This window comes from Podarcis melisellensis (genome assembly GCF_964234715.1).
Source record: "Podarcis melisellensis genome assembly, chromosome: 5".
Taxonomy (NCBI): Eukaryota; Metazoa; Chordata; class Lepidosauria; order Squamata; family Lacertidae; genus Podarcis; species Podarcis melisellensis.
The window spans coordinates 65021442-65049332 of NC_138537.1; the positions used below are offsets into that span (position 1 = coordinate 65021442).

The 27891-nt window shown below is 42.6% G+C and overlaps 1 protein-coding gene across 1 annotated transcript; it reads right to left on the minus strand.

The window, feature by feature from the left end:
- On the minus strand, positions 1-27762 carry LOC309370645 (putative lysosomal acid lipase/cholesteryl ester hydrolase). Its single transcript, XM_081912556.1, has 20 exons — positions 27742-27762; positions 27519-27592; positions 25195-25305; positions 24093-24207; positions 22789-22987; positions 22155-22264; positions 21410-21546; positions 18830-18976; positions 18489-18560; positions 17621-17722; positions 15793-15926; positions 9019-9127; positions 7920-8013; positions 5970-6168; positions 4970-5079; positions 4233-4369; positions 2608-2754; positions 1849-1920; positions 1535-1600; positions 1-897 (listed from the first exon to the last, which is right to left on the minus strand). The coding sequence occupies exons 2-20, from the start codon at positions 27519-27521 to the stop codon at positions 670-672; spliced, it is 2292 nt and encodes a 763-aa protein (XP_081768682.1). The 5' UTR covers positions 27522-27592; positions 27742-27762; the 3' UTR covers positions 1-669.
- Positions 27763-27891: the final 129 nt, after the last annotated feature.

Below are 27891 nucleotides of genomic sequence, written 5' to 3' on the forward strand. Positions count from 1 at the left end.
GCTAATCTGTCCATATTATCAATCCATGTGCTCAATGGAATCTTATTGTGGCTCTTCCAATTCATCAAAACAAGTTTTCTTTGCTTCTAATTTAGCACGGTACATCCAATTTTTTTGACCCTTTGAAATCTCCCACATTTCCAGAATATAATTTAGAATTAGATTCAGTTCTCCTAAATAAGAATTTCTTTTTATTACTCTTGCTATAAATATCCTCACCTCACACCAAAATGATCTTATCATCGGGCAGTTAATCAACATATGTGCTAATTCTCATTTTTACTCCCACATCTCCAGCAGTTGTCTGCACTTGTTAGTTTCCTTTGGTATAGTTTTGCTGGAGTCCAGTGGGCTCTGAATATTATTTTCTGTTGAATAAGTCTTAGTCTTAGATCCATAGAGGCTATTTCTGTTGATTTTATACTTGACTCTCATATATCATTTGTTATCTGTGCCCCTAACTCTTCACTCCATTTTTGTCTATCAAATTCTAAATCATATTTCTTCCTGTTGAGTAGGATTTTATATAGTGCAAGTGTAGAGTTTTCTGATTTTGTTGCAGAGATTAAATCATGTAGCAGCATGGATGTTTCCAATGCTGCCATAGTGTCAGTGGAAGACCAGTGTTTTAAAGAAAAATCATTGCATAACAAAAGAGAAATCCCACAGCTAATTCTGCATCAGGTCAAGGATTTCCATGTACATCCGCTGACGAGCATCAATGCCCCAAATGAAGTCCCAGTGGTCCCAGTCTGGATACTCCTTATGGTAAACAAGGTGAGGGATTCGAGACCGCAGCTGCGCAGCTTCCTTTGGCCTGCAAACCCAGTCTTGTCCTCCGCTCCACATAGCAATCGGGACTGTGATCTCTTCTATCTTGTAAAAGGGTGGAGTCGTCTGTGAAAAGAAGAAAAAATGAGAACAAACTACAGATGCCACTGAAATGTAATCTAAAACAATTTTAGAATTTCTAAACTCTAATTCAAGGGATTCCCAGCCGTGCCCTCCCAGCAAAGCTCAAGAGCCTTGTGGAAGTATTACTATATCAGTCGACTACTATTTTTGGTTGAAAAATTTCGGAGGTGGAAGTTGCGAGTGGAGATAATCAGAACAAGTGTGTGATGTAGGACACTGGAACCCAGGGTGGAGGGTGCGGAGGCTATGCTGGGGGAGGTCTGACCCGGGTGTCACCACTGAAGGGGTTGACAAAATGCCAGGCGGCACTCACCACAGGGCCTGCAGTGCACCTGAGCCAAGCATCTGTCCTGGGAGTGATGTGGTGGATTGGGCGCCCACAGGCTCCGCACTGCCCCAAACAGTCCACCTGCCGCCTCCCTCTCAGCTGTAGGGCAGCTGAGTGGGAGGAGGCAGGCAGACTCCTCGGAGGCCCCGTGGAGCGTCCTGCCCTGGATCGCCCTGCTACTGGGCGCAGGGCACACATGCCACCCCAGGGGCCTGATTGGCTTGCTCTGCCACTGCTGGAACCAGACCTTTCCTAGTCATCCTTATCCAATCCAAGCAAAAATATACATACCTGATTGTATTTATCTATGTTTTGGGGGCCATAATCGAAGTATTTGAATTCCCCAGTTCTACCAGACTAGAAAATGAAACATAACACCAAAGCTGTGTGAGCCTGTGTGCTTCTGCCAAGACATCAAAGCAGAGATTATCAGGAGAGGAAACAATTTAAGAAGAGTATTTCACAATTATTGCTCTATATCAGAGGTACAGAACCTCAGGCTCAGGACTCAAATGCAGCTTCCTTGTATTTAAACAAAAATCATTATGTTGCAATATTGTAGGTAGAGAACACACAACAGATGTATTTCATTTTCCTAACTGTACCTGGTTCCAGTGGATTAAATTTTTCACAGAAGTATAATCCGGGAATATTGATGTGTACACATCAGTTCGGCTCTGAAAGAAAAGGTGCATTTAAATCTCCTTCCACTTCAGAGGTTTTTGCACCACAAGCTGCAAGAAACAGTGTCTGCAGCTGACCATCCCCCTAGAACTGCAATTTCAAGCACCCTTAAACTACAGCTCCCAGGTTCTTTGGTGCTTGCTTTGAATGAGCTTTAAAGTTTTGGTGTGTATGGAGACATAGTCTTGTGTGCATGTGTAGCATGGCTTCCTGGGATAAGCTAAGGAGGGATAAGTGCTGTGCTGATCAAAAGCAGCCACGTGCTAGTGTATTAGTTGCTCAAATGTATTGCTGATGGCTCAAGGAAAGCATGTACAGATATGTAACTGGCACCCCTTTAAGAAGCCATAAGTCAGTCCTTCTTAACTTGGAGTTCACAGTGATTCAGAGGCCAGTGACACATCCAACCTTTGACTTTGCAGGAGCCACGTCAGACAAACTCTTGAAAGTGGTCTTATTTTCCAGCAGGTTAAAATCCGTACACCTCAAGCTCGACTTTGTAACTTCTTTACTTTGAAATCAAGCACCCAAAATAATCAATTTTATTATTTGTGCTGGAGAGTTTTCTGACACTTTTCCTATTAAGTATTTTTATTGCTTGAATTAAGCCTATTTGAGCAGTGTGAATAGAAAAGTGTATACAGTAGTAGGAGGGATATTTATCAAGCACACATAAATACCGCATTTAAATTTTTCTCGTTGAATCCACTGATAAGCAAAAGAGCTTGTTTGCAGATTATATCAACTGGTCGGCAGCTGCACTTTTGAGCCAAAATTTCTTTGAGTTTGGGACTCAGCAGGCAGAATTCTTTCGTGCCAAATATAATCTGTAAAAATCCAGAGACTCTTTACATGGTGAACCAGTATATTTCCTAATACAGCAACAGATGTTCATATTATAATTTTAAGCAGGATTACAGATTTTGCTGTCCTGACTTGATCAAATGCATTATTTACATAATTACTAATTTTATTTACTTAATTCCTGCATTGCAGGGGTTGGGTTGGTGACACTCAGGGTCCCTTCTATCTCTATGATTCTGCTATATTTATAGGCCAGCTTTCAGGTGTGAAGGCTTCCAAAGCAACTCACAACAAATAACCCATGCTTTGATGATGACTCAACTCATTCTATGTATTCTCCTGCATGCGGATGGGTAAGAAAGTGAAATCTGAGCTAGCTCCCTCTTCTGGCAGGTTCGGTGTGGACAATGAAGGGTTGAGAGCTAGTCTACATGGCCCGAGGCATCTTAATGCTGAAGAGTTATTTAGCCAATCACCCTCTCACAGCCAGTTGGCTCAAAGGAATGTGGGAGGGGAACTACTCTTGGGCCCTGCTGGCAACATCACCTCTAAGCTAAGATGAGACGAGGCAGTCAGATATGTCATTGGCATACTTTAAGATAAGCAGGTAAGAACGAGATATCAGCCAATTGACTGATCTGGTCCTTGGAGTCAGGATGGAAGGCAGTTGCCCATGTTCAACATTGGAACAGTCTCCCTCAGGAGGTTGTGGACTCTCCCGCATTGCAGTGGGTTGGACTAGATGACCATTGGAAGTCCCTTCCAACTCTATGATTGTATGGTGCTATGTAAGCTAGACAGTGGGAGATGTGTCCTCTTAGCTCTTGCCCTGCTGCAGGGGTGGAGTTAGACAACTTCTGCTTATTACAGTTCCCTGTAAATTAAATAAAGTTGTGGCCCATTTTTATACCCGTATGCTTTCCCCTTAGCATCATTCCAATGTGTGCGTGTAGAGGGGAGATGAGTGGATCCTTTGCACCCTGCTATTTTCATGGTCCCACTATTTCTCTGACAAGCTTCCTGCTCTGTTCTGCCTCCAGAGGCAGAGACAGTGTGCCCAGAATACAGCGGTACTTCGGTTCTTGAACGTAATCCATTCTGGAAGACCGTTCGAGTTCCAAAACATTTGGAAACTGAGGCAACTGAGGCAGGAATACCAGGTTCTACCCAACACTGATAGTGGCCAGCACATGTGCATGATGTCATACATCGCCCCCGCCGTGGGAGGGCATGACAGAGCGACCCACCGCAGCATGCAACACATTGGGTTGCCTGGCAGGGCACCCACAGAGAACATTTTGTGGGTGCCTTGGCACCCGCTGCTCCAGAGATGGCATCTATGACAAAAAGTAAATGAATTTAGTTTTATTTCCCCCCACAAAAGCTAGCCTTGCTTGTTTATTTTTATTTTCCTATAAAACTTGGATAAGAACGTAACACTTGACATTACTGATCTTGTAAACCCTACATGATAATAAGAAAATCACCCTTTTACACATACCTTGAACAATGTGTTAGGCATACGCAGCACTCGTATAATGGGACTTATACTGAAGTGGAGCGTGTATGCAGGCCCCATGGCAAAAAACATCTTTATTTTTTCAGACATTTGAGGGATTACAGAAAATGCAACAAAAGCTGGGAGGAAAAGATGATAAATTCCATTTAGCATTCTTTTAATGGGGAGGGGATGGTGTACAAAGCAAATCAGTATTTACAGTCAAAAACTTGTAACCAAATCAGTAATTTAAATTGTCAACCTGTGTGTATATAGAATTAGATTGGGCAGTTTTCTAGACTCTAGATGCCTAGTACTGTTGATTGGTGTGTACCTACCTGTTATGCAGATGAAAGAAAAAAAGGTAAATGGCAAAACTGGAAATATTGCTAAGGCCCTGCAGTCTATACAAACCACCTTTATGTCTGGACCTCTTCACAGCAAGTCATTTTGAGTCTCAGAGTACAAGTAGGTTAAACAATGCAATAGGTGTGTGTTGTGCAACAGTGAACGTGATGACAGGGCCGATATTTGCATTCTCCAATCAGCCAGGATGAAGTTCAGCACTCAGCCTTTTCAGTTAATCTGATTCTTGGATAAAACACACCTGACATGTGTTCCCCTGCATTTCTACTGCCCCTGAGTGTGGGGGGAGAGAGCAAATAAGGCAGTCACAGACTAAACATGTCTTTTTCACAGCTAAATGCCAACTTTTATGCCAACTTTTATGCTTCACATACCTACAGTAGATCCCTGAGCATGGCCACCACAGTAGATTTTATCCCGTCCGGTTTTCTGCAGAATAAAGTCTGTCATGGCAGGAAGGTCATAGATGCCCATTTCATGAAAACTGCAAGTCAGGAGACATCCGTAATAATTAAGTGTGTGTGCTCTGCTATGCTTACATGCACTGGCTATTTTAGCGAAGAGAAGGTAAGAAGATTAAATGATCTTCCGATAAATATGTAGAAAGAGAATATTTTCCAGGAACATTTGGTTTCAGGCTGAGTGAAAACAGTTTATGGTTACAATCCTGGAGTAAGTCTACCAGGAGGTAAGTATCCATTTATACCATCACTGACCTCATCACATGTCTAGTGACATCATTAGCAGTGTGAGAGTTTTCAGAGGGGCATTCCCTCCAAAAAAATGTCAAGCTCTTTTGCTCAGCCGAATTCTGAATCAAGTCAAGAGTAGTTCACCCATCACTACTTCTGAGTAAATATGCTTAGGATCAAACTATTCAAGACCAGGAGTCTGTCTTCAAAGTCACCTGTGGGAGATGCAACTTGGATTGAGACAGTGCCATGATAGAGCTGGGGTTCTTCTGACCTTTGACCCAATATTCATTAACCCACCCTCAAAACTGTGACCAAAACTGTGCGTATAATTTTCCAGGGCCAAGAAATCAAGCACCTGCAATGTCCCAGGATCAATCCTGCCACCCTCAATTATTTCTGGGATACTTTCTCTAAAATTCTGGAGATGTATTTCCAGTCAGTGTAGATGCACTGAGCTGAATTTTCTATCATTTCCATAGTGTGTTCAACACGTGTGTCCTTGTGAACTATTGAAAAACATTTTGCACATATATAAAATTATTAAACTTTATCTCATATTGATTACACTTACAAATCATCAAGTATACCTTGTTGAGTTATTTCACACAGGGGAGATCTTCAAAGGGAGAAAAACGCAACAGTCCATTGAGTGCTGAATTCCAGTCTTTTCTGAACTTACCTGAAATCCCAAAATGCTTCTTCTTCAATGGTAAGGTTTTTGTGTCTTCTCGACCAAGAGTTTCCTCTGTTGTTTCCAATCCAGACATCATATCCGGCATCTGCTAGTATGAAACCCAGGCTCTGATGAGGCGTATTTGCTATCCAGTCGCTGCCTTCCAAGCCCAAACCATGAATCAGCAATATAGTGGCCTTTAAGCCTGGAAAATGAAAAAGCTTCAGAAGTTTAAACCTCTATAATGCCACTCAAAAAGCTCATACTAAGAGTGCAACGTACAGTGGCTAAAATGTTTTGTATGGAAATGAGGAGGCTAGTTTCAAAGAGTGCTAGGTTTTCTTTTCATGGAATGGAAGACAACTGGCACTGTGTATGACAGCGAGGGGGGGTATACATGCATTATCCACCCTAAAATTATTGGATCCAAATCAGAGTGCCCTCAGCAGCATTCCTCCATCTCATAAATAGTTTTAGCAGCTTTACAGAAGAGGAAATTACAGCAGATATAGTTTTAGTCACATCTGCATTACATGGTTGTTTCATTTGGCATTGCGCATCAAACACAATTCATAGTCTCATGACCTTTATCAGCATTCTAGCCAATCGCTCACAGGAGGGCATCCTAACTGGTTGTCTGTCAGTCTGTCCTGCACTGTTGGTCCTCCGGGCTGCTTGTTTAAGACAGTACCAAGTGCACTGTCAGGAGGGAGCCAGAGGGAACCAGCAATTAATCGCAAGGAGTGACGTTAACGCTTTATTAGAAGAAACAGGATTAGTTCAGGAGTGCCAGGTCTAATAAGCACAGCAGCTCTTTTGGGTAGGCCTTGCCATGATGAGTCAGTTGTAGAAACCGAAGGTCTGTGCCAGTAACAGTGCTGTTGCACTGTACATTGGTGGTGCTTTATCCTTATTGGCACAAACTGTGCTTTGTGGTTCGAGGACCCGATCCCCCCAAAGTGGAATGAAAACACAAGGACACGTGATATAAGGTTAATGGGCAAGAAAAGGCCACAACTTTATTGATTATAGCAAGTGAAAAGGTATTGGCTTAGGCATTGGATTACGTCAGCTGACTCCACCCCCTCAGAGAGGGGTGAGTCTGAAACAAGGGGGGTTTATTCACCAGTAGGTGGAGCCTGTTGATGCTAATCCAACTATAGGCTCTCCCCTGATGTCACCGAGGGTCGTGCCATGGCCTCCCACCAAGCAGGCATCGGACAGAATACACGACCGCCAGATTCCTTTAACGGAATACCCAAAAATTGAAGGCATAGGCAATGGCCACACCTAGCCCTTCGACACCACAACACATTATTCCAATGCCTAACCGCCACCCGAGCCCAAAAAGGCTCGCCGCCAATACCCTCACCGCTGTAACCAATCCCTAATGCTGATGATGACGCTATCTAACCAAATGTCATTCCCCAGGTCTGAGAGATGAACCCCGTCATTCCGATACAAGGCCCGGTCGCCAATCCAGATACGGTCATGAGAAATGACTCGGCCATTCATAAAGTGCACCCAATGGGCTATTGCCCGATTTAAGAGTTTCCTGGTTTTTTCAATGGCCATACAGTTCTGCGCACCGCGCCAAACAATTCTCTTCAGGAAGGAGGACCAGAACACCGTTGTTCTGGGACACAAGGCAGCGATCGCATCCAAATCTCTCTTTATGTTCCACGACAAGTCCGCACTTCTTCTGTTTTAGGCTGCTGAACACGCCCCCTCGGAGGCACCTGGTTGGGTGCCTGCCGATGGGCATGGGCGCCAACCAGGTGAGTGGAAGGCAGGGGGCTAATGCCCCCTGCTAGAGGTGGAGCTCGGGCTCCCGCCCACAACCACTCCCCTCTCTTCCAGGAGGAGAGTCTCTTTTAGGAGAAAAGAAGAAGGCTAGTGTGCAAAGAAGCAGCCTTTGTTTCCTCTATTACAATCGACTTTCATCCTCAAGTTTACCTCCTGGAATTCTGTTCAGGCTCAGGAAGTAGCCATCCTTTGTAATAACTTCGTATTCTTCAGAAGGATATCCCCAGTACCGGATTTTTTCACTCTGAAGGGATTAGAAAAACCCTAACGTTGGTGTGACGAAATCAATTTTGTCCTGACTTTACTATGAGTCGAGTTTGGTCTGTTGAATTGTTCATGAGAACAAATACGGTGGAACTTTGGTTCTCGAACTTAAAGTGTTCCAGAAGTTCATTCGACTCCCAAAACCGTTCAAAAAACAAGGTGCAGCTTCCGATTGGCTGCAAGAGCTTCCTGCACTCGAACGTTTGGCTTCTGAAAAACGTTTGAAAACCAGAGCACTTATTTCCGGGTTTTTGGTGTTCGGGGGCTGATTTGTTCACCAACTAAGCCATTCAAGAACCAAGGTTCCACTGTATGTATTTTTCCACTCTTTGTATTCACGTATTGGGGGGGGGGGGCATGAGAAGGCATTTTCCAAGTGAAGGAAGACCATCAAATGAGGAGCAGCAAACAGAGAGTCATAGCTCAAAAAATAAAGATCTTGTTTTAAACACTCTCCTAGCCACATTTACCTAGAGACAAACCTCTCTTGCCTAATGCAAGCCTCTCTAATTTGAAGAAGAAAAAAACCCTCTCTTGCCTAATGCAAGCCTCTCTAATTTGAAGAAGAAAAAACCTATGTAAAAGTTTTCATTTGCAGACTTCAATGTGTATAAACTTTATAGTTTATGCATATTGGACATTGCTGACAGTTCTTCAGTACTCTTGAATAAAAATAACATGGCCCAAGTTTCCCTGTTTGGTCAGGGAAGGCACCAGAATAGATTCACCATGAACTGGGCCCTTCAGATCCTATTAAGTCAAAATATGTGAATTTTCCCCAATGAAAGAGAGAGAAAGAATCAGTTTAATTGGGGGCTCACATAGTCAGGCACTCACATAGTCAGGCACAGCCCAGTTCACTCTGACAGCCACCTGTCACATTTGCTCCCACTTTCTACCACTGCATCCCTACCAAATGTGTGAACCCGGGCAAACCATCACTAACACTGCTATAGTGCTGCTTTGTCTCAAGACCTTAACTTACAATATTCATATATACTTCAGGATTCACTTCTGTTTTGCTCTTGGATTCTACTGGATTCACAGTGCCTTGTACAACCATCATGATAACCAGCAGCCACATCCTGGAACACCTGAAAAACGGAATATTTTAAAGAAACCTTTTTTCTTTTAGTGATGAAATGGATCTACTTTTTAGTTGAAAACCTGCTGAACACGAGCCAGTCGTGTGAGATGGCAGTCTTAGGCTTCATTCACAGATTCAGTTTGCTCAGATCACAAGCAGCTAGAGCTCCACTCTCTTCTCCTCAGGGAGCATGCATTTCTTTTTGCATTTTAATTGCCCCCATGGAAACTTCCACATTTCCTGTTTTCCCAACATAGTTTCCTGAAAGTGAAGGAATTTTTAAAAAATCATTTGGGGATGATCTAATTGAGAGTGAAGATGCAGTGAAGGAAACACCGTTTACCTTCTCACTGGAGCAGTACCTATTGATCTACTTGCACTTTGATGTTCTTTCGAACAGCTAGGTTGGCGGGAGCTGGGACTGAACAATGGGAGCTCACCCTGTCGCGGGGATTCGAAATGCCGACCTTCCGATCGGCATGCCCTTTATAAATTTACCAATCTATAAAGAAAGGGTTTCAGTCCATGAATGCTTATGCTTACGCATGTTAGAATTAAGGTTCAGCAGGTGACTGACAATTCCACTGGATTCAAAATAACAGTAATGCCCTGTATTCCAAGTTACTGAAGAATGAAAACTTTACAGAAAAGCAGAGAAATGGGAACTGCCACTATATAAAAACTCACATTTTTCAGAGAAGTGAATATTAGGGTGCATTCTGCTTTGTTAGAGAAGGAGGTTTTCTTCAGGGCTTAATTAAATATAACCCATTATTGGTAATAATCACATGTAACACAACTATTGCCCAAATCTTCATTTACAAAGCCATATTTATTTCCCCCCATTATCTTTATTTCTGTTTTACATGACAGAAAGGGTTTGTGTTTTAAACCAGGCAATAGCTGCCCCCTACAAATCCTGGAGATAGACTGTCATGCCATGTATCCACAGCAGTGACCAGATGAAAAAATGAGAATTAGAGAAGCACAGAGAGAAGAAAAACGACAGTGCATCTGCTGCAACAGAATCGGATGCCTTCATCTGCCTTACCTGTGATAAAGCATGTCTCTCCTGTATCTGTCTCTACAGCCACAGCAGGTGCTTTAACTCTCCAACAGTTTGACTTCACTCCTGAAAGTGCGCTCTTAAATTGTCTCCCAAGACAGACGGATGCCAAAAACAAATCCAAATCCAAGTACAAATACAAATCATTAAAAGTATATACAGACTATAATATTTGAGCTCTGGAGAGCTACAAGAGAAGCAGAAGCCTAAAAATCTCCAATGCCTTAAAAAAATTCATGGCCCAAAAGACAAAATGAGGACCGAAAAAGGCCAATCAACTCTCCATGCACAGATGTAAAGAAATACTCACATCTAAAGTTCATATAAATAGTTTCCCACGATGTTAATTTGCTTTCATTAATTTGACGTATTCTCATAAAAAAGTCCGGTATAACCAGTTTAATACATAATGCTTGTTTCATCGTTCCAGTGCCATGGCTTTCACAACCTGCTATGATAGGATATCTAAATTATTCTTCCATTTCACTAACGTATCCAACCAAGTCACCTCATCTTTGCAAGGAATTCTACCTTTGAAGAGGCGTTTCTTTTCCCCCTTCCCTTGCATCCCTAGCCCCCCCCCCCCTGAAATTTGCTCTGGAAAGTTGGGTGGAGATCAAGTACAGATTTGGGGGAGCATGGTGGGTGGGAGGAACTAAAGGAAGAGGAAACTCCATTGCACAAGCAGAAGTCTTTGTGTGAACAGGACAACTTTGTTGGCTAAATCCTTTAATTCAAAAGGGTTGTTTCTATACAGTAGACAGGGTGCACTTCATTTTATGTATCTATTTATTTATTTAAACAAAATTTCTATTGCTTTATTGTACAGTGGTACCTCGGGTTAAGAACTTAATTCGTTCTGGAGGTCCGTTCTTAACCTGAAACTGTTCTTAACCTGAAGCACCACTTCAGGGGGAGCTAATGGGGCCTCCCGCTGCCACCATGCCACCACCGCATGATTTCTCTTCTCATCCTGAAGCAAAGTTCTTAACCCAAGCTACTACTTCCGGGTTACCAGAGTCTGTAACCTGAAGCGTCTGTAACCTGAAGTGTCTGTAACCAGAGGTACCACTGTATATAGAATGTGTGAGTGAACCGCCCTGAGATCTTGTGATGAAGGGGTGGTATATAAATCTAATGAATAATAGTAATAATTTACCAAAAACCCACGAAATTAACATTAAAATGACCAATAAAAGACATTAAAAACTGGAAATAAAGAATTCAAAAAAATCATTCTACTCTAAGCTAAAAACATATAGTAGAGAAAGTTGTCTATGTGGTAAGAATTCACTTCTGCAACACCACAGAACCAAGGAAACTATGTTCAAGTTCAGCATCCAAATTTAGGGACCCAGCATTTATTATAGCTATTTCAGCTGTCCCATGTTAACATGGCAACCTCACCTTCAGTGAGGAAAGAGCATCATAAAATCCTCTTCCTGGGTCTCAGATAGCTTCAAGGATTGCTGATTTACACTCTGCTGCAGAGACTGTCTGCAGGCAATGACCGCTCCCCACATTAAATGGGGGGTGCCCTTTGCGTGGTTGCGCCCAGCCCCTGGGCCCTATGCGGCACCATTAGCACAGGCTTGGCTTCGCCTTCCTCCAGGTGGTATACTTTTTTTATTAACAGGCCAATCACATCACCTTTTTTCCAAATCACATTAGTTCCAAATTATACAGCCAGGTTTTTAAATTTTGTTGAGGGTACCCATACATCAAGCTCCGAACGGGGGTCCAAGCATCACTTTTATTGCTGCTTTAATTAAAGAGTTCTATCCAGTTCAATCCAGATAGTCTCTTTATTACTTTCTTCATCTTCTTGTTGTTATCATATATTCCTTTCTTTGCGATCTCTGATAATCTTTACAAGCGGATTAAAAACAGACATCCTTTGTGTGGGTTTTACACTCTCCAAAGATCATATCACTTAGGGACAGCCGCCATTCCACGCTTCCATAAAAAAATTATCTTCGGTCTGTCCTTTAATTTTCTCAGGCTTGCCAAGTATATCAGGAGGGCTCTGTCAGGTTAAGATCACATTCCAATCATCATTCACATTCCGATGGTTCTGATCCTCCTCCCCCCGTCTTTCTTAGACAAGCCTGTCTTAGCGAGACACCATTTAAAGCTGCGTCATAAAATTTTCCTCCGTTCTCCGTTGTTTACCAATCATCTCTTTAACTATAATCCACTCCACACAGTTCTTGAATTCCTGCTTGTGATTAATAAAACGCAACGATCTTCTTTCTGGGGTGGAGGGTTATTAATATTCACATAAGGCAAAGAAAGGAAAAGTTTTTTCTTCCACCCCCCTTCTTTTTCACTCCAAACATACCAGTCTCTTAATGGTGGTTCATAACTTGATTTATTTGTCCCATCCATCGCTCCGGTCACAGAGATCCATTAATCAGCAGTCTTATCTCCTGAACTTTGCTTGATGTATGTGCTTTAGCTTATTTCCAATTATATGTTTCTAATTATATTTTTGAGCTAAAGCGAACCAGCACGTGCTAATTGGAAACGGCGTCAGGAAGAGCCGACCTCATCGAGGGCTTGTGCCAAGTGACCGGCACCCCCTTCTTTCGAATCCGGGGATGCATTATGCACACCACTGGCAAGGCAGTCCCTCCATCTTCTTGGGGGGGGGCAGGAAGACTGCATACTTCCCATAGCAGCCTCATAATTACCTCGTATGGGTCGGAGAGATGTTATTGTCGGCCATCTTCCAATGCGCCACCTGGTGCCCCCCCTCCAGGTGGTATACTTGGAGGTCTCCGCCTACCTCAGTCACTTGCCCAATCCCACCTGGGGAAGCATTAATAGGTGACTAGGCCAGGTAGGGGGGACTACCTGCCCACACAATAGAGGGAGGATCTTACCTGGGACTCGTCAGTTGGATCCAGAGCTTCTCCCACCCTACCCACCCTCAGTTAAGACGTCTTTTGCAGGTTAACCTTTTCTCCACAGGTATTCGGGTGTTGCTACATCAAGGTCGCTGTTGAAGGGCCGGAAAAGAATTCCCCTGCATGACCCACACCCTCCTCCTCTTTGCAGTGGCAATACCAGGGTTCCCCATTAAAGGGGTTGTTTGAGGGGAGGCTTTGGCCATATGCCTAGAGGTTGTCATTGCTCTCCCCTGGAACAGAGGCGGGATCTCTCTGCTTGAACATATGTTCTGCAGAGCCAGCCCACTCCCCACACACACTGGATAACCCTGATATTCCCCAGATCCCCAGATGTCCTCTCATAATTGAAGTTCAGCTTACCTTTCCCTCATCCATCCCACCATTGCATTGAGGCACTAGTCCAGAACCTTGTTTGGATCTTCAGATCCACTTTTTGTGGAGAAACAGAGCTGAGCATCATCAGTATACTGATAACATCTTGCCATCAAAGTCCTAATGTACAGTTGAGGGTTGAGGGCCACAGATAATAATCTAGGACCTAGTAGCAGGCACATCTTATGATGATGATTTTCTCACACTATCGGGCAGAAGGTAGTAATTCCACAGCAACAACATCCTCCCCACAATTTCCCATTGAGGGGGACCTCCACCAAACCCAACTCCCCATCCCGCAAGGTCTCACCCTGGCTAAGGGTCACAGGCCTCTCTCTTACAGTGCCTGGCCTACAATTCAATTTCCTGATAGACAGAAGGGTCACCCCCTGCCCTGTGCCCCCCCCCCATGTACCAACCCACAATGCAGATCCCTCTTGGTGTGGCCCCTCTCTTATAGCAAAGCCAGGCCCTAGAACAGTGTTTCCCAACCTTTTTTTGGCCTCGCCTCACCTAAGCCTCTCGAAAATCCTGGTGCCCACCCCCCCAAACATATAATTCTTATTTTTCAAAAAGTAAACTCCTATTCACATGGAGGAAGCGTAAAAGGCCGTTAACTTGGTTTAACTCATTCTCAAATTGGCCCCCTTAAAGATCAAATAGCCCCCCTGTGGGGCATGTGCCTCACATTGGGAACCACAGCCCTAGACTCAGGAACCAGCTTTATTCACTCAGGCAGCAATCAAAGAATACCATATACACAAACTAGTAATAAACCTTTTAAACCAGCAGGTAGGCTTGAAGGCATGAATGAACCATGCAAGATTCACAGGCAGGTGCAGGAAGAACACATATTCCTACTAGCAAAACCAGTCCCTCTTGCTTAGTTTTCCTGCAAGTCTGCTCTCCTTATTACCTACTAACAAAACAATGTCTGAATAAAAGAACAAAAAGAAGCACATGCTCCAATGAGGAGGCTTCTAGACTGCTGCTATTCTGTGGATGGGAAAGTATACTGGCAAAGTATTAAACATGGCCTGTATTGGGTCTCAATGTGTCAAATTTCTGTAAATAATTTTACTTCAATTATTATTATTTAATAGGTAGTTAACAGCCAATTCAACACTACCTGCTGCTCTGAACTGCAGGGCCCAAGGATGGCCCTTGAGAGTGGTTTGGTGCAGGGATAACCAAAGAAGGATGACAAAAACACCAGAGCAATCAATTCTAATGCTTTATTGTAAGACGGAAGCATAAACTCGTAACACAGCCTGCAGAGCCTCGCCGCCTTTACAGACACAGGGCGAACAGCAGCAGTGAGAGGCCCTCACGATTTGTCCATGAAGAGCTAACAGTGCTAATATGTTAAGCATTATTTATACACAAGGCAAGGTACATAGGCTGGAATCAATAGCCTAATTAACTCACCCATGGCTTAGAGGCTCCTTTTCAACTCTCATCTATCTCAGATAAGGGAATGACTGACAGACAGGCAGCCAGCAGGAGAACTCTCCCAACTAGCTGAACCAAAACTAAGTCTTCAAAGCAGATAGGCCTATTAACTCATTCTGGTATCAAATAACAATTAGTCTCGGAGTCATCTTAACTACCAAGATGGCATTTACCAGTCTTGCAGAACAGTCTCACTTTTGGTTCAGCACAGCTGCATTTAAAAAAATAAAAATAAAAAATCCGATATGAAGGTATCAGTAATGTATTCAGTCTTCTATAATTATAAAGAATAACAGAAACGAAAGAGATAGTTTATAACTAGCTTTGGCATAAGAATCCTTTGGGGTGAGTGGGGAAGGAAATTTGGTGCCCAAATTGGAGAGAATATAGGCTTCCTTTCAGAAGCCTATCCTTTCCTCCCTTCCCCTTCCCCCAGACTTCAGCTGATCTATTACTATCCACTATAGATGGAGTTCAGAAGAATTTTTTAAGATGTTGTAGGAAATGTAAAAATTAGAAAAAGTTGTGCAACTTGTCATCATTTTGGGGAACTTTGCAGTTCAGATTGAACTTAAAAATGAAAATTGTGCCTGTAATATAAAGTCAATTAAGCAGCAGTCAATTAAGATTTGAACACTCTCCCACCCAGGTGCTTTGTTCTATTTTTGTATAAACATCAATAGGGGTACAACAACACATGACTTGAATTACTCTTTGAAAACCAGTGGAATAAAAAACTGTCTTCCGCCTCCCTAAAAATCCCAAGTTTCTATTGGGTTTCTCTTCATCATATCAATCACTTCTGAATAAAGGCGTTGAGGTGCATCAAGTCCAAAGAGGAAATTAAAGTGGCTCCAGTCAGGAAAGCACTTGTAGTGAATGAGATTAGAAATCCGAGGTATTAATTTTGCATTGTCCTTTGGGCGAGACAACCAGTCTTGCCCCCCAATCCACACGGCAGTTGGCACAGTCATAGCTTCTATTTTATAAAATGGTGGAGTTTTCTGGAAGGGAACATTGTCAGACTTTAATTAGTGAACTGCCCACGGGGCACTCTGTATATAAATGCCAAAAGCAAATAAATAAATGAACATGTTTCAAGTACTGTAAACTTGAATAAAAGGAAAAATGAGAAAAATAAGTTTCAAAGAATTTGGAAACATGCAGCGGATTATATATTCAAATACAGAAAAGCACCACAACTATAGGGGAGGGGCAATGGACTTTGGGCAAATCCCCTTGTTTGGTAAAATCTAAAATGAACATTTGAAATTACCAAAGAAATTTAAATTTAAGTGTTTTTCCTCAGGGGAAAGTTGTAGAGAATATGAAATGAAGCTAAGACAGTTTGACAAGGGGGGAAATCTATACATTTACCTCATCTTTTGCAATAGTTTTGCTACAGTGTTGACAATTTGATGAATTAAGAGTAAGGGATTCTGACATGTATGTAGCAAGAATGCCATACAGTCAATTCCACATTTCCGTGGGGGTTACATTCTGAGGCACTGCAAAAGCCTGCAAACACCACATTCGCTCCCTCTAAACCTCCTTGCTCAAACTCCAACTCTCCACAGACTTCAAAGACTGGTTTCGTGCCATTTTCATGCTCTCTCAGGGCCGTTTTTGCCCCTTTCCATGCCATTTCCGGGTTCATGGCAATGCACATGTGTGCATACATACCTTGAGCACGCATAAATGGGGAGTTGCCTGTATATTATGCTTTCTTTTTAAATAATAATTATTAATTATTATTTATACCCCGCCCATATCAAAAGTTCTCCACATGAAATATAATAAAAGCCAAGCTAATCTGAAAAGAAAAGATTAAAAAAAAGAATAAGAGAAGGAAGAAAAGAAAAAGAAAAGTGAAAGTGAATACAAATCCGCCTATTACAATTGCATCATACCCCTGATTCCACTCACGTGGAAGCTTCCCCTTCTTCCCCTAGCCTGCCACCCTGGAAGATCCTCTCTATCCTGCCTCTCATGCAGGGCCCTTCGTATCCCATCTATCATCTTCCTGTGTGTAAAGGTAAAGGGACCCCTGACCATTAGGTCCAGTCGCAGCCGACTCTGGGGTTGCGGTGCTCATCTCGCTTTATTGGCCGAGGGAGCTGGCGTTTGTCCGCAGACAGCTTCTGGGTCATGTGACCAGCATAACTAAGCCGCTTCTGGCAAACCAGAGCAGCACACAGAAACGCTGTTTACTTTCCCGCAGGGCAGCACCTATTTATCTATTTGCACTTTGATATGCTTTCGAACTGCTAGGTTGGCAGGAGCAGAGACTGAGTAACGGGAGCTCACCCTGTCGCGGGGATTCAAACCGCCAACCTTCTGATCGGCAAGTCCTAGGCTCTGTGGTTTAACCCACAGCGCCATCCACGTCCCTTCCTGTGTGTATATCTTCATTAATGCAAAACAGGGAACTAAAATATCAACCAAAAAATGGAGAAACCCCCAATTCTCTGTCTGCCAATTATACATATGGCAATTATTCAAAATATTCAAAGCAAACACTCCAGGATAACATCTAGCCATATTATAGAGCTGCTTCTCAGTGTGCTAGGTGTTGCTTTCTCCATCATCCCAGGCATCTCCAATTCACCTTTTTCCACTCAAGAAGTCCAGCCTGTACAGCCAGAAACCTCCAATGCCATTGTACAGGGATGGGGAAAAACTTGTGCCATGCATTTACCAACACTAATGTAACAGCAACAAAGCACATCCTTGCCTGATGGTATTTTTCTTCGTTCTTGAAGCCGTAGTCAAAATATTTCAGTTCCCCTGTTTTTGCTGCCTATAAGGAATAAAATTAAGCAGGCATTATATTTATAAAACATTAGGTAGGCTATATGCAGTCAGCAGGCTAATTTGCACATGTCTCCAAGAAGGTGAAGTTTTTTAAGATGGGTGACAATTGAATTGAACGGACCAGTTCTAATGGCTGGAACTGATTTTTTTTCCTTCTGATTATACCAAAAGTTGCATTAAGCTTGCCTGGTGCAGTTTTTCAAGCTCTGAGAATGATGTCAGCTCTAAAGTACAGAAGACAATAATTGTCAGGGCAAAGCTAAAGAGCAGTTGAAGGTGTTCAGATGTTTCAATGTGACCTGAATTGTAGAATAACAGTTTGCCTTAAATACAGTGGTACCTCTAGTTATGGACTCGATCCGTTCTGGGGTGCCGTTCGCACCCCAAAAAGTCTGCAACTAGAGCCCCGCTTCTGCGCGCACACGCACGCGACACAATAGAGTGCTTCTGTGCACGTGCGAGGTAAGCAGAATGCTTCTGCACAGGCGAGCACGGCAAAACCCAGAAGTATATACTTCTGGGTTTGCCGCGTTCGTATCCTGAAAAAACACAACCGGAGACTGACGTAACAAGAGGTACGACTGTATTGGTTTGTGTCTTCAGAACCATGGGTGATGTCCTGCTCACAAAATGCAGCTTCTCTGCCTCCTCTTTCTCATTACATCCTAGGAGCTTCTACATTTAGAATAAAAATCGCAACCTCAGCTGATTATTATTTTTAAAAGAAGTACGCATTGCTTTAAAGATGTTACCTGACCCCAGTGGACAATATTTTTTACAGAAGTAAAGTCTGGAAAGTGAGCCTGGTACACATCTACTCGGCTCTGGAAAAAAACATTTTAGAAAGAAAAACTGTTAATGTGGCAGATACAATGAAAAAGGGCCAACAACTGTGAGAAACAAACATCAGTGCATACGCTAAGAAGAGGCCTTGAAATCTATCCACGTCAACCCTTATATTTCTTCTTTTATAAAAACGACAGAATGAAAAAGTACCACAATCAATAGACTTGTAGTCAAGAGATTAAGAATGGTCAACCACAAGCCAAGGGACCAGAAGTAAAAGAGAAAGAAAATAATTAAAGATACATACCACATTTAAGCTGTTCTTATTGAAGCCACCTATAAGGTAAAGGCTTTGGGCGCAAAGGTTTTGTATTAATTGGTGGCTGCAAATCTTAGCAACTAATGCTCTCAGACTTCTACTTAACAAGCGGAATTCTTTCGTGCCAAATATAACCTGTGAAACATTAAAAGAATTGTGAACTTAAATTTATGTCTTTGTTCTCTTGCACTTATATTTCTCATATCACACTCATGTGCCCAAGTGACAAATCTAAACATATATGCAATGAATAAAAATGCATATACAATTTACCTGGAAGTAAGCCCCATTGATTCTATGGGACATACTTCTGAGTAGACATGGTTAGAATTGCATTGTTGGATAGCCCAATACATTTTGGCACCCGAGAGGCGAATCACAAAATTCCCACTGCCACCAGAGAAGAAGGAGCTAGTGAAGTTCTACATCAGGAACAAAGGTGGGAGGAGACCTGCGGTAACTCCTGTTCGTCAAGAAGCTATTGTAGAGGTGGGACTGCCAAGGAGGTGACAGATCCAGTCTCTAAGGAGTACGCCACAGCTGACATTGCCACTGCAGTGGTGGTGGCAGCAGGTGATGCGTTCCTTGGAGGCCAGATCTGCTGACCCTGTGGATCCTGCCACCTGAGGCAGCAACCTCACCTTATCTCATAAGTGGGCTGGCCCTGATAATAAGTCACAGCAAAGAATCACAGGGAACATTCAGGTAACACACAAACACACAAATTGAAAGTTTATATTGGGGACTATAGGGCTGTGTGGACTAGGCCCTGCTCCAGATGCTGATACACACACAGTGACCACACCCCGCTGTCCGTGTGTCTGGTTGGCATGTGAAGTGCCTTGGTGTGTGTATCAATAGGTCCACAAACACATGGAAGCACCTTAAATAATAACAAATGGGCTATATATTCTTTTGTAGGGGAGTAGAACTACTTGCCCCAATACATGAAGTGTTTACCTAAGTGGGCAGTTATTAAACTCCGAATAAAGAGAGAAGATAGATTTTATTTCTATCTAAGGAGGCCAAAGGCTCAGGAAAGGTGAGCGATAGCATAGATAGGTATGCAGAACACAAACGAATACAACATGAAATTAAGTTAATACAGAAGCCATTCAGCAGGGGTGAGGCATACTCCCGACTTACTGCCATCAGTAATGAGAAGCGATAGCAAGATTGACAGCTTAAATAAAGACCTTAAAAAGTTTGATTTATTTCTGTCGCAAGCTCTGGCTAGGGGCAAACTTATAATAAAGACTAGCTCCTGCTCTGAATGCCCTAGAGTGCCTCCTGTGGTACTGAGAACCATTTGAAAGAGCATTTGTTGTTATATTACTATATATAATTATCTATAATAATGCAGCCCTATACACTTTATCCTCACATGGCTGTCTGCCCTTTCATTTGCAGATTAGGTGTGGCAGGACCTAGCTGCCTCATTCAAGCAAAATATTCAGCAATGAGTTTTTCGGGGCGTGGCAGGGTAAACCTGCTTTCTTCCTGGCTGAAAGATACTGCTGAATGCTTGGTTCCTTAAAGAGACAACATTTAGCTCTAGTTGATGCCATTCTACTCTGTTCTAAGACATGAATCCTCATTTCCCACTTATTGTGTGGTATCTTACAGCCAGCTGGAGCTCCAGTAAGTTTTAAGAGGTCTGCTTGGTTTTTCCTCCACCCTCAACAAATTAATTCCAATCCGCACCCACAAACATTTGTGTTGGGCCTCCAGGGTTTGGACTGGAGTCTTCAGAGAATAACTCCAGGTGTTTCCTGAGACAAGTGCTGGAGATTTGAAACCACATTATGACTAGTTGGGTCCATGTGCAAGGTGCTATCACAACACTGCTGAACCTTTTAAGAAAAGAATACAGCTACAGGGAGTTGTTGAGCACCCCACCTGTTGGCCAGGGTGGCAAAAAGAGAAACATGAAAACCAGCCCTGGTTGATTGTTTCAAAAAGAAGTAATGAGACTAGAAGAGGTGATGAGACAGCCTTAGGAGGGACAAAGAGGAGGAGCTGGGCATTAATTCATTGAGATTAGCTTTGAGGAGTCATTCATTCCCACCAATAAATCTGTTTTCCTAGTCATTTCCCTACCAAACAAAGGTCAATACTGTAAACTGGTGAGAGGAGTTGAGGTGGAGAGATAATCTAGAATGAGCATTCCCCTATATGTGGCCCCTATGACAAAGTGTGCAACAGATGTTGGACTAAAAGTCATTGGGATTGCAACATGGGGCAATCACTTTTCCCACCAGTCACCGTCCTGATCTTGTTTGGGTCCCCTGTTCTTAGTTGCATGTTAACTACTTTCATGCAATTAACATCATTTTTTAATTTTGCTTACTTTCAAAAAGGGTTATTTGATGGCTTCCTGTTTACCTCTCATAAAAACGTTAGAGAAGGACACTTTATAAACAATTTGCTGTTTTAGCAAATTTACCATTTTTGTATTATTAAGCAAATTATACAAGTAGCTTGTCTAAGAAAACTGCATTCTGCAAATTACCATTGTGGGAAACAACTGAATGAATCCATAAAGAGCAAGAACAATGCAACTGATACCTTTATAAGAAAATCAGGAAAAAATAATATCTGGATTACTGGGCCTTTGCTGTTCTGAAATGTGTACGCAGGAGCAAAAACAAAGAATAATTTGATTTTTTCAGCCACCTCTGGCATCATAGAAAAGGCTATGAAACCTGCAAAAAATAATAATTTATTTACAATGATAATTGGGGAAAGCATAGGAAGAAAAGACTCATCAGTCAGAAAGGCCAAGGTACAGAAGTCAGTCAGTTTTACTAACTGCCCTGACAAGAAAAAAGTTCTTACTTGGGAATTGGACACATAGTTGTGGGCAAATGTGCATCACACAAAGATTTGTACCAAGCCATGAAGCATCCCATGTGCTCTCCACTCATACTACAGGGTGTTGCTGGAGATGCACATTAATTATCATCAATTAAGCTCACAAATATTAGCTCTGGGGCTCAGGGTTGAGGTCTTGAACGTACTAACAAGCTCATCATCCCAGGGATGGCAAAAAAATTGCTAGATTACAGAGATATCTCTAAGAATTGTATTTAGACTCGGGTATCAACCAGTCTGTGCAACTGGCTCTGTGGGTACCATATCTAAGAGCTGTTAAAAAATTGTTGAAAGAAACTTCTGCAATCACATCAATCACATTGAATCAAAACCTTGTAAGGACAATACTGAAGGAAATTTTGTTACAAAAGAAAAAGATAGCTTTTGGCTTGCCAAAGCCAAATAAGGAGGACAGCCCTTCTCTATATTTGAAACTTACCTAAAGTAGCACCTTGAGAGTGTCCAATATAATAGATCTGCTTTTGGCCATTTTCCTGCAGAATGTAGTCTATCATGGCTGGAAGGTCATAGAGGCTCATTTCATGAAAGCTGTGGAGCAGAAACACAACGTTGGGCATGTAATGCTGGTACACAAGATGACTCATCGTTGATTAAAACAGCAGCATTTCATATGCATGAACAGTGTGAGCTGACCATTCATGGATCTCAAGACACAGAAGTCTCTTATGTTTGTAGTTGTAAACCATGTGTATTTATTTCCTGCAGCTGAAATCTAACATAAACTCCAGAAATAGATTGACAGTTGGGGAGCAGCAACACAACTAGCTTCCTGGCAGATGGGTCATTGTTTCTTACTGGGTGGGGCAGATATGAGTGTGGCTCAAACGCACTGATGGAGCCAATCTGGCAGTTCTGTAGTTACCTGTGCACCATGTCACCTCCCCCTCTTCCTCCTGGTAAGTAGCAGCGAGCCACCTGCCAGGTAGCTCACTTAGCTGCTCAGTCCCGCCCAGCAAGCCACTCCTGATAAGCCCCGGTGCTTCATTGCTTGACAGTAATAGACAACTGCATATGCATTTCAAAAGTCTCACCCCCAATTTGTGAGGATCTACCTGAAATTCCAGAATTCCTGTTGCAAGACCGAAAGGTTCTGGTGCTTTCTCGACCAGGACGTTCCTCTAACATTCCCAAGCCAAACATCGTAACCAGCATCTGCCAAGATGAAGCCCAAACTATTGTTGGGTATATTGGAGACCCAGGTGCTACTTTCCATTATTAATCCAGGAATCACCAAGACAGCAGGTCTGGAACCTGAAACAGATACAAATAATTAACTTTTGTAAGAAAGACTGCAGCACACTAGGATGGCCATGTGGCCTTCTCTGCAGAGGACAGCCTGTCAAGACCCTATAACAGCAGTCCTGAAAGACCTATATTGGCTCTCAGTACATTACCAAGCAAAATTCAAAGTGTTGGTGCTGACCTTTAAAGCCCTAAATGGCCTCGGCCCAGTATACCTGAAGGAGCATCTCCACCCCCATCATCCAGCTCCGAAGGGGCTTTCCGAGGGCGGTTCCCTCACAACAAGAAATGAGTTTACAGGGAACCAGGCAGAGTGCCTTCTCTGTAGTGGCGCCTTGTGGAATGCCCTCCCGTCAGATGTTAAGGAAATAAACAACTATCTGACTTTTAGAAGACATTTAGGGAAGTTTTTAATGTTTGTTCTTTTATTGTGTTTTTAATATTCTATTGGGAGCCGCCCAGAGTGGCTGGAGAAACCCTACCACATGGGCGGGATATAAATATATTATTATTATTATTATTATTATTATTATTATTATTATTATTAGGGCTGGCAGAGGGCTATCCTGTATTTGAAGGCACCCTCTGTTTGTCTAGTCCAAGGCTAGTTTCAAAGAGAGAGCAAGGACTTTGAAGTTTCCCCTCAACAGTTTGCACCCAGACAGCAGACTGAGCAGGCATACAGGTCACCTGATCACAATATTCTCCACTGTATATTGTATTTATATTTAAATTATAGGAATTATATCTAAATTTGCACCTGTACTACATAAAGTAGCACCTATGCTACATAAATTTGCACCTATGCTACATAAAGTAGCATAAAGGGCTCCGTAAGTGGACAACCTGCTGCACATCCAGAAAAAATTCTCATCCCTATATTTTACTATCTAGAGTTGTCTGTGGGATAATGCAGCACGTGGGCTGGAAAGGGACTCTGACCTCTGCTTTGAAGGGCCTGAAGGTGGGAAAGACTCTGGTTTTGTGTTCTTGGAAAGAAACTTCTAAGAAACAGGCCTGCCCATAAGATTTCTACTTAATTGCTACTCAGTGTTGGAGAATGCATGGGGCTTGCTATTACATTTTCATTTCTTCTTTCACATTGGAGACCCACCATGTTTGCCTCCTCTGCCATAAGGAATTCTGTTCATGGTTAAATAATAGCCGTCAGCTGTCAGGATCTTATCATGGACCTCACTTGGATAGTCCCAGCGACGGATGATTCCATCCTAGATAAAGGAGAAACAAAATTTCCCAAAATGAAGTACTTTCAGAAAGGTTGCCTATGCTTCTTGGTCCATTGTTGTTGCGGGATTTAAACTGGTTAAATGAAAACCAGAATTCAGATTTTAGCTCATTTTCACATATATGCACGTTCCACTTTGGGCAGAATAGGGGACAAATATGGAATAGTATGAAAATTCATAATATAATGCAATAAGGTTATGTAAAGGATTGTCTCCCAAGCAGCCTTGAATGCATCCCACTGTGAACTAGTTTGTTGTTTATTAATGCATGTATTGTGTATGCATACAAATTGTCACTTTTCTCAGCAAAATGCACAGCAGTGCTGTCTCCAAGCTTGAAGCAAATTATATGCTCCCCCCACCCCAAATCGCTGTGCAGAGCAACAGGAAAAAGCTCCAGATTCAAAAGGCACTCAATTCTGCTTGCAAATGAAGGAATGAACTGTGCTTGCAATGCTACTTTTGCAGTTTCAAATTCGAGCCTCAGCAACATCAAGCATGGTAAAGGTGGCCAATTCATGCTTCACCCAGAATGGCCTGGCTGGCCAGCCACTAAGGCCTGGTAAACCAAATTAGGTATGTGGACCAGAGATTTGGAGAAACGGGGGGGGGCACCCTCAGGTTGCAGAATCTTGGGGGACAGTTGGCAGTTGGAGGACAAAGCTGCCAAGCAGATTAAATCTCATTTGCTCTATATTTGCACATGAAATTGTTGATTGGTTCAGGCAGCAAGATGCCCTGAGCTATACCTGCATCAAGCATTTATTTTGGTATACAGCACCAAGAAAAGTAGTCATTCAAGATACATGCACCTTTCAAACGCACTACCAACCTTGTGTATTATCTGGTTAAACATTTGCACCCAATACTAAGTACTCTAAGGTGGCAAAATCCTATATGTAGGGAGGATGAAACTGTAAATAGTGTCAAGCAATATCATGCTCCTTTCACATCCAGGAATGTACTCACAGTATTCAAAAATTGCTCTGGATTTGGCTTATTTAACTCTTGGAATTCTCCTGAAGACACAAGTCCTTCAGTCATGTACACCAACACAATCATCAGCCACATTTTGATTCTCTGTAAAAAGTAAATAAATAAATGGGTCACCCATAAATAGACAACCAACTGGGTGCTCCTTCATTTGAAAATCATCAACACAATAGGAATAGGCGCCTGAAGCTGTTTGTGATATTAAACTGAATGGAGAAGGTCTGTTCCTATTAAAATGTGAACCAAACTGAATTGCTCCCCCATCCCACCATGCAGCAGCTTCATTAAATAGTGTATCAGCCAACTGCCTCTAGTAATCTTTTATCAGGAAGAGCCTTCCTTGAGGAAGGGCATAGCCCATCTGCTTTGCATGCAGAAGATACAATCCCTGGCACCTCCAGGTAGGGTTGTTAAGATTACCTGTCTGAAAACCTGGAGAGTCACAGCCAGTCCGAGTAAACAAAACTGAGCTAGACTGACCCTGAGTAGTATATAACACAGCATCCCATGCTTCAGGTCTACCTCCCAACATTCTCCACCATCATGCCCCATCTCCATAACAGCAGACAATCTCCCAACTACTCTTCCACATCTTACCTGGTGATAACTCTCCTATCCCTGTTTCAGCAGAGGATAGGTACATTTGCAAATTAGGACCTGGATTTACACAAAAGGCAGGCAGGGGTGCTTCTAAAGGATAGGGCCCTTGCCCTTACTTCATCCCAAAGCAAAGATTTCATTGGCGTTTCCCCTTCATAGTTGACTTGCCAGTAGCAACCCACTGCTAGCAAGGAACCTCAGGATATGACACCACCTGGAAGTAGTTTCCAAACAAATTCTGAACCGTTATGTCAACCACAAATGTGAGGCTTCTTGCAATTCTTCCAGCAGCCCATTGGTTCCTCTTCCTCGTCACAATGCTGCTAGAGAGCTGGGGGATCAAATCTGCCAAAAGCTCCCTGCCCAACCCCCAGCTGGTCCTGATAGTCCCTCGGCGGCTGCATCCTTAGAGAGCATTCCTTTGTTGGTATTCATAATAGCATAATCCAAGATCTCGGTGATTAAATAATAGAAGCAAAATCTCCAGACAAGTTTTCAGTTGTGGCTGAGTTAGCTCAGTGTTGGAGCGTCTTCATTCATTGCAGGCAGAAGGTTCCATGCTCAGTCCCCGACAAGTCTAGTCAGGCCCAGGACAGTTCTCTAGCTGAAACCCTGGTGAAGCACTCCTAGTTATTGCAGACAGTACTGAGTTAAACGGATCTGTGGTCTAACTCAATATAAGGCAGTTGCCAAGGTACCTAAAAAGAGGTGGTGCTAGTTTTTGGTTTTAGCCAGTATGTTTTGGCCGGCCGGCCAAGGATTAATTGACAACACAGAAATATTGTTAGTGACTGGTTCCTCTGGTCGGATATGTAAAACGCCTTCTGTCAGCAAGGTGGTATACTGTTCTTTGTCAGCATTTGAAGCCTTTGGCAAAAAGCCAATCCTATTTCAGACATCCAATCACACCCAAACTTTTAGAAAACCTGTAAACTCTGGGGTGCATGCTATTTGCTACTTCACACACTGTTATGCTTCCTGTGATTGATTTCCAAGCCTTGAGATTCCCACAGTGCATGCTGCAGTAACATGCACAAGAAGCCAAAATCTTCTAGGCTCTATTTGTATGCAGAAAATGTATTTTCTTACCATGTTCCAGAATCTCAAGACCATTGCTATATCCAGACCAGCTCCTTCTTAAAATCTTGAAAGGTAATATTGCTATGGTTTCATTCAAAACATGCATCCCTCCTGTACTGATGATAAGCTGAGCCCAAACTTTCATAAAGTTGAGGTGCAGCTTTTAATGTCTTCTACAGTGGTACCTCGGGTTACATACGCTTCAGGTTACAGACTCTGCTAACCCAGAAATATTACCTCGGGTTAAGAACTTTGCTTCAGGATGAGAACAGAAATTGCACGGTAGCTGCACGGCAGCAGCGGGAGGCCCTATTAGCTAAAGTGGTGCTTCAGGTTAAGAACGGACCTCCGGAACAAATTAAGTACGTAATCGGAGGTACCACTGTACTTCCATTATGGTTCCCTGCTGCCACCACTGTTCCCTTCTGCTGCTGTCCTAAACTTACATGCTGCTGATAATTGTAGTCACTTTCATACAAACTCTCTCTCTTATTATTCCACATTATATAACAACAGATTTTCTAATAGATTATGGAATAGATCCAGCAACCCCATTATCCAACTTTAATTTTTAACCTCCCGCACCCTTTATTTCAATCAAAAGCATTCGAAATACACACCATATGTGCTGGAATTCACTCCTTCCACACTTTTTCAGTACAAAGTGGCTATGACCCTGGGAGCCGGCAGTTGTCTGTAGTTAAAAAAAAATTAATAATAAATAAACCTTCTCATCCAGCTGCTTGTGGTATTTTTGCAAGCCAGGAAAGTGACAGAACACTTCCACTCCAGAACTTTGCCAGAGGTAGTTGTAGCGAATATCACAAATCTACATTCACTTACCAAGTTCTGCAGGATCTGCTAGACACCTGAATGTGCAGGTTCTAATGTTGCTCAGGTGTTAAAGCAAAAGGATATTAAGGAATGCATGATCATAGACTATTACACTTTCAGAACGTACAATTATGCTGTGTACATCCCACCCATAAAGTA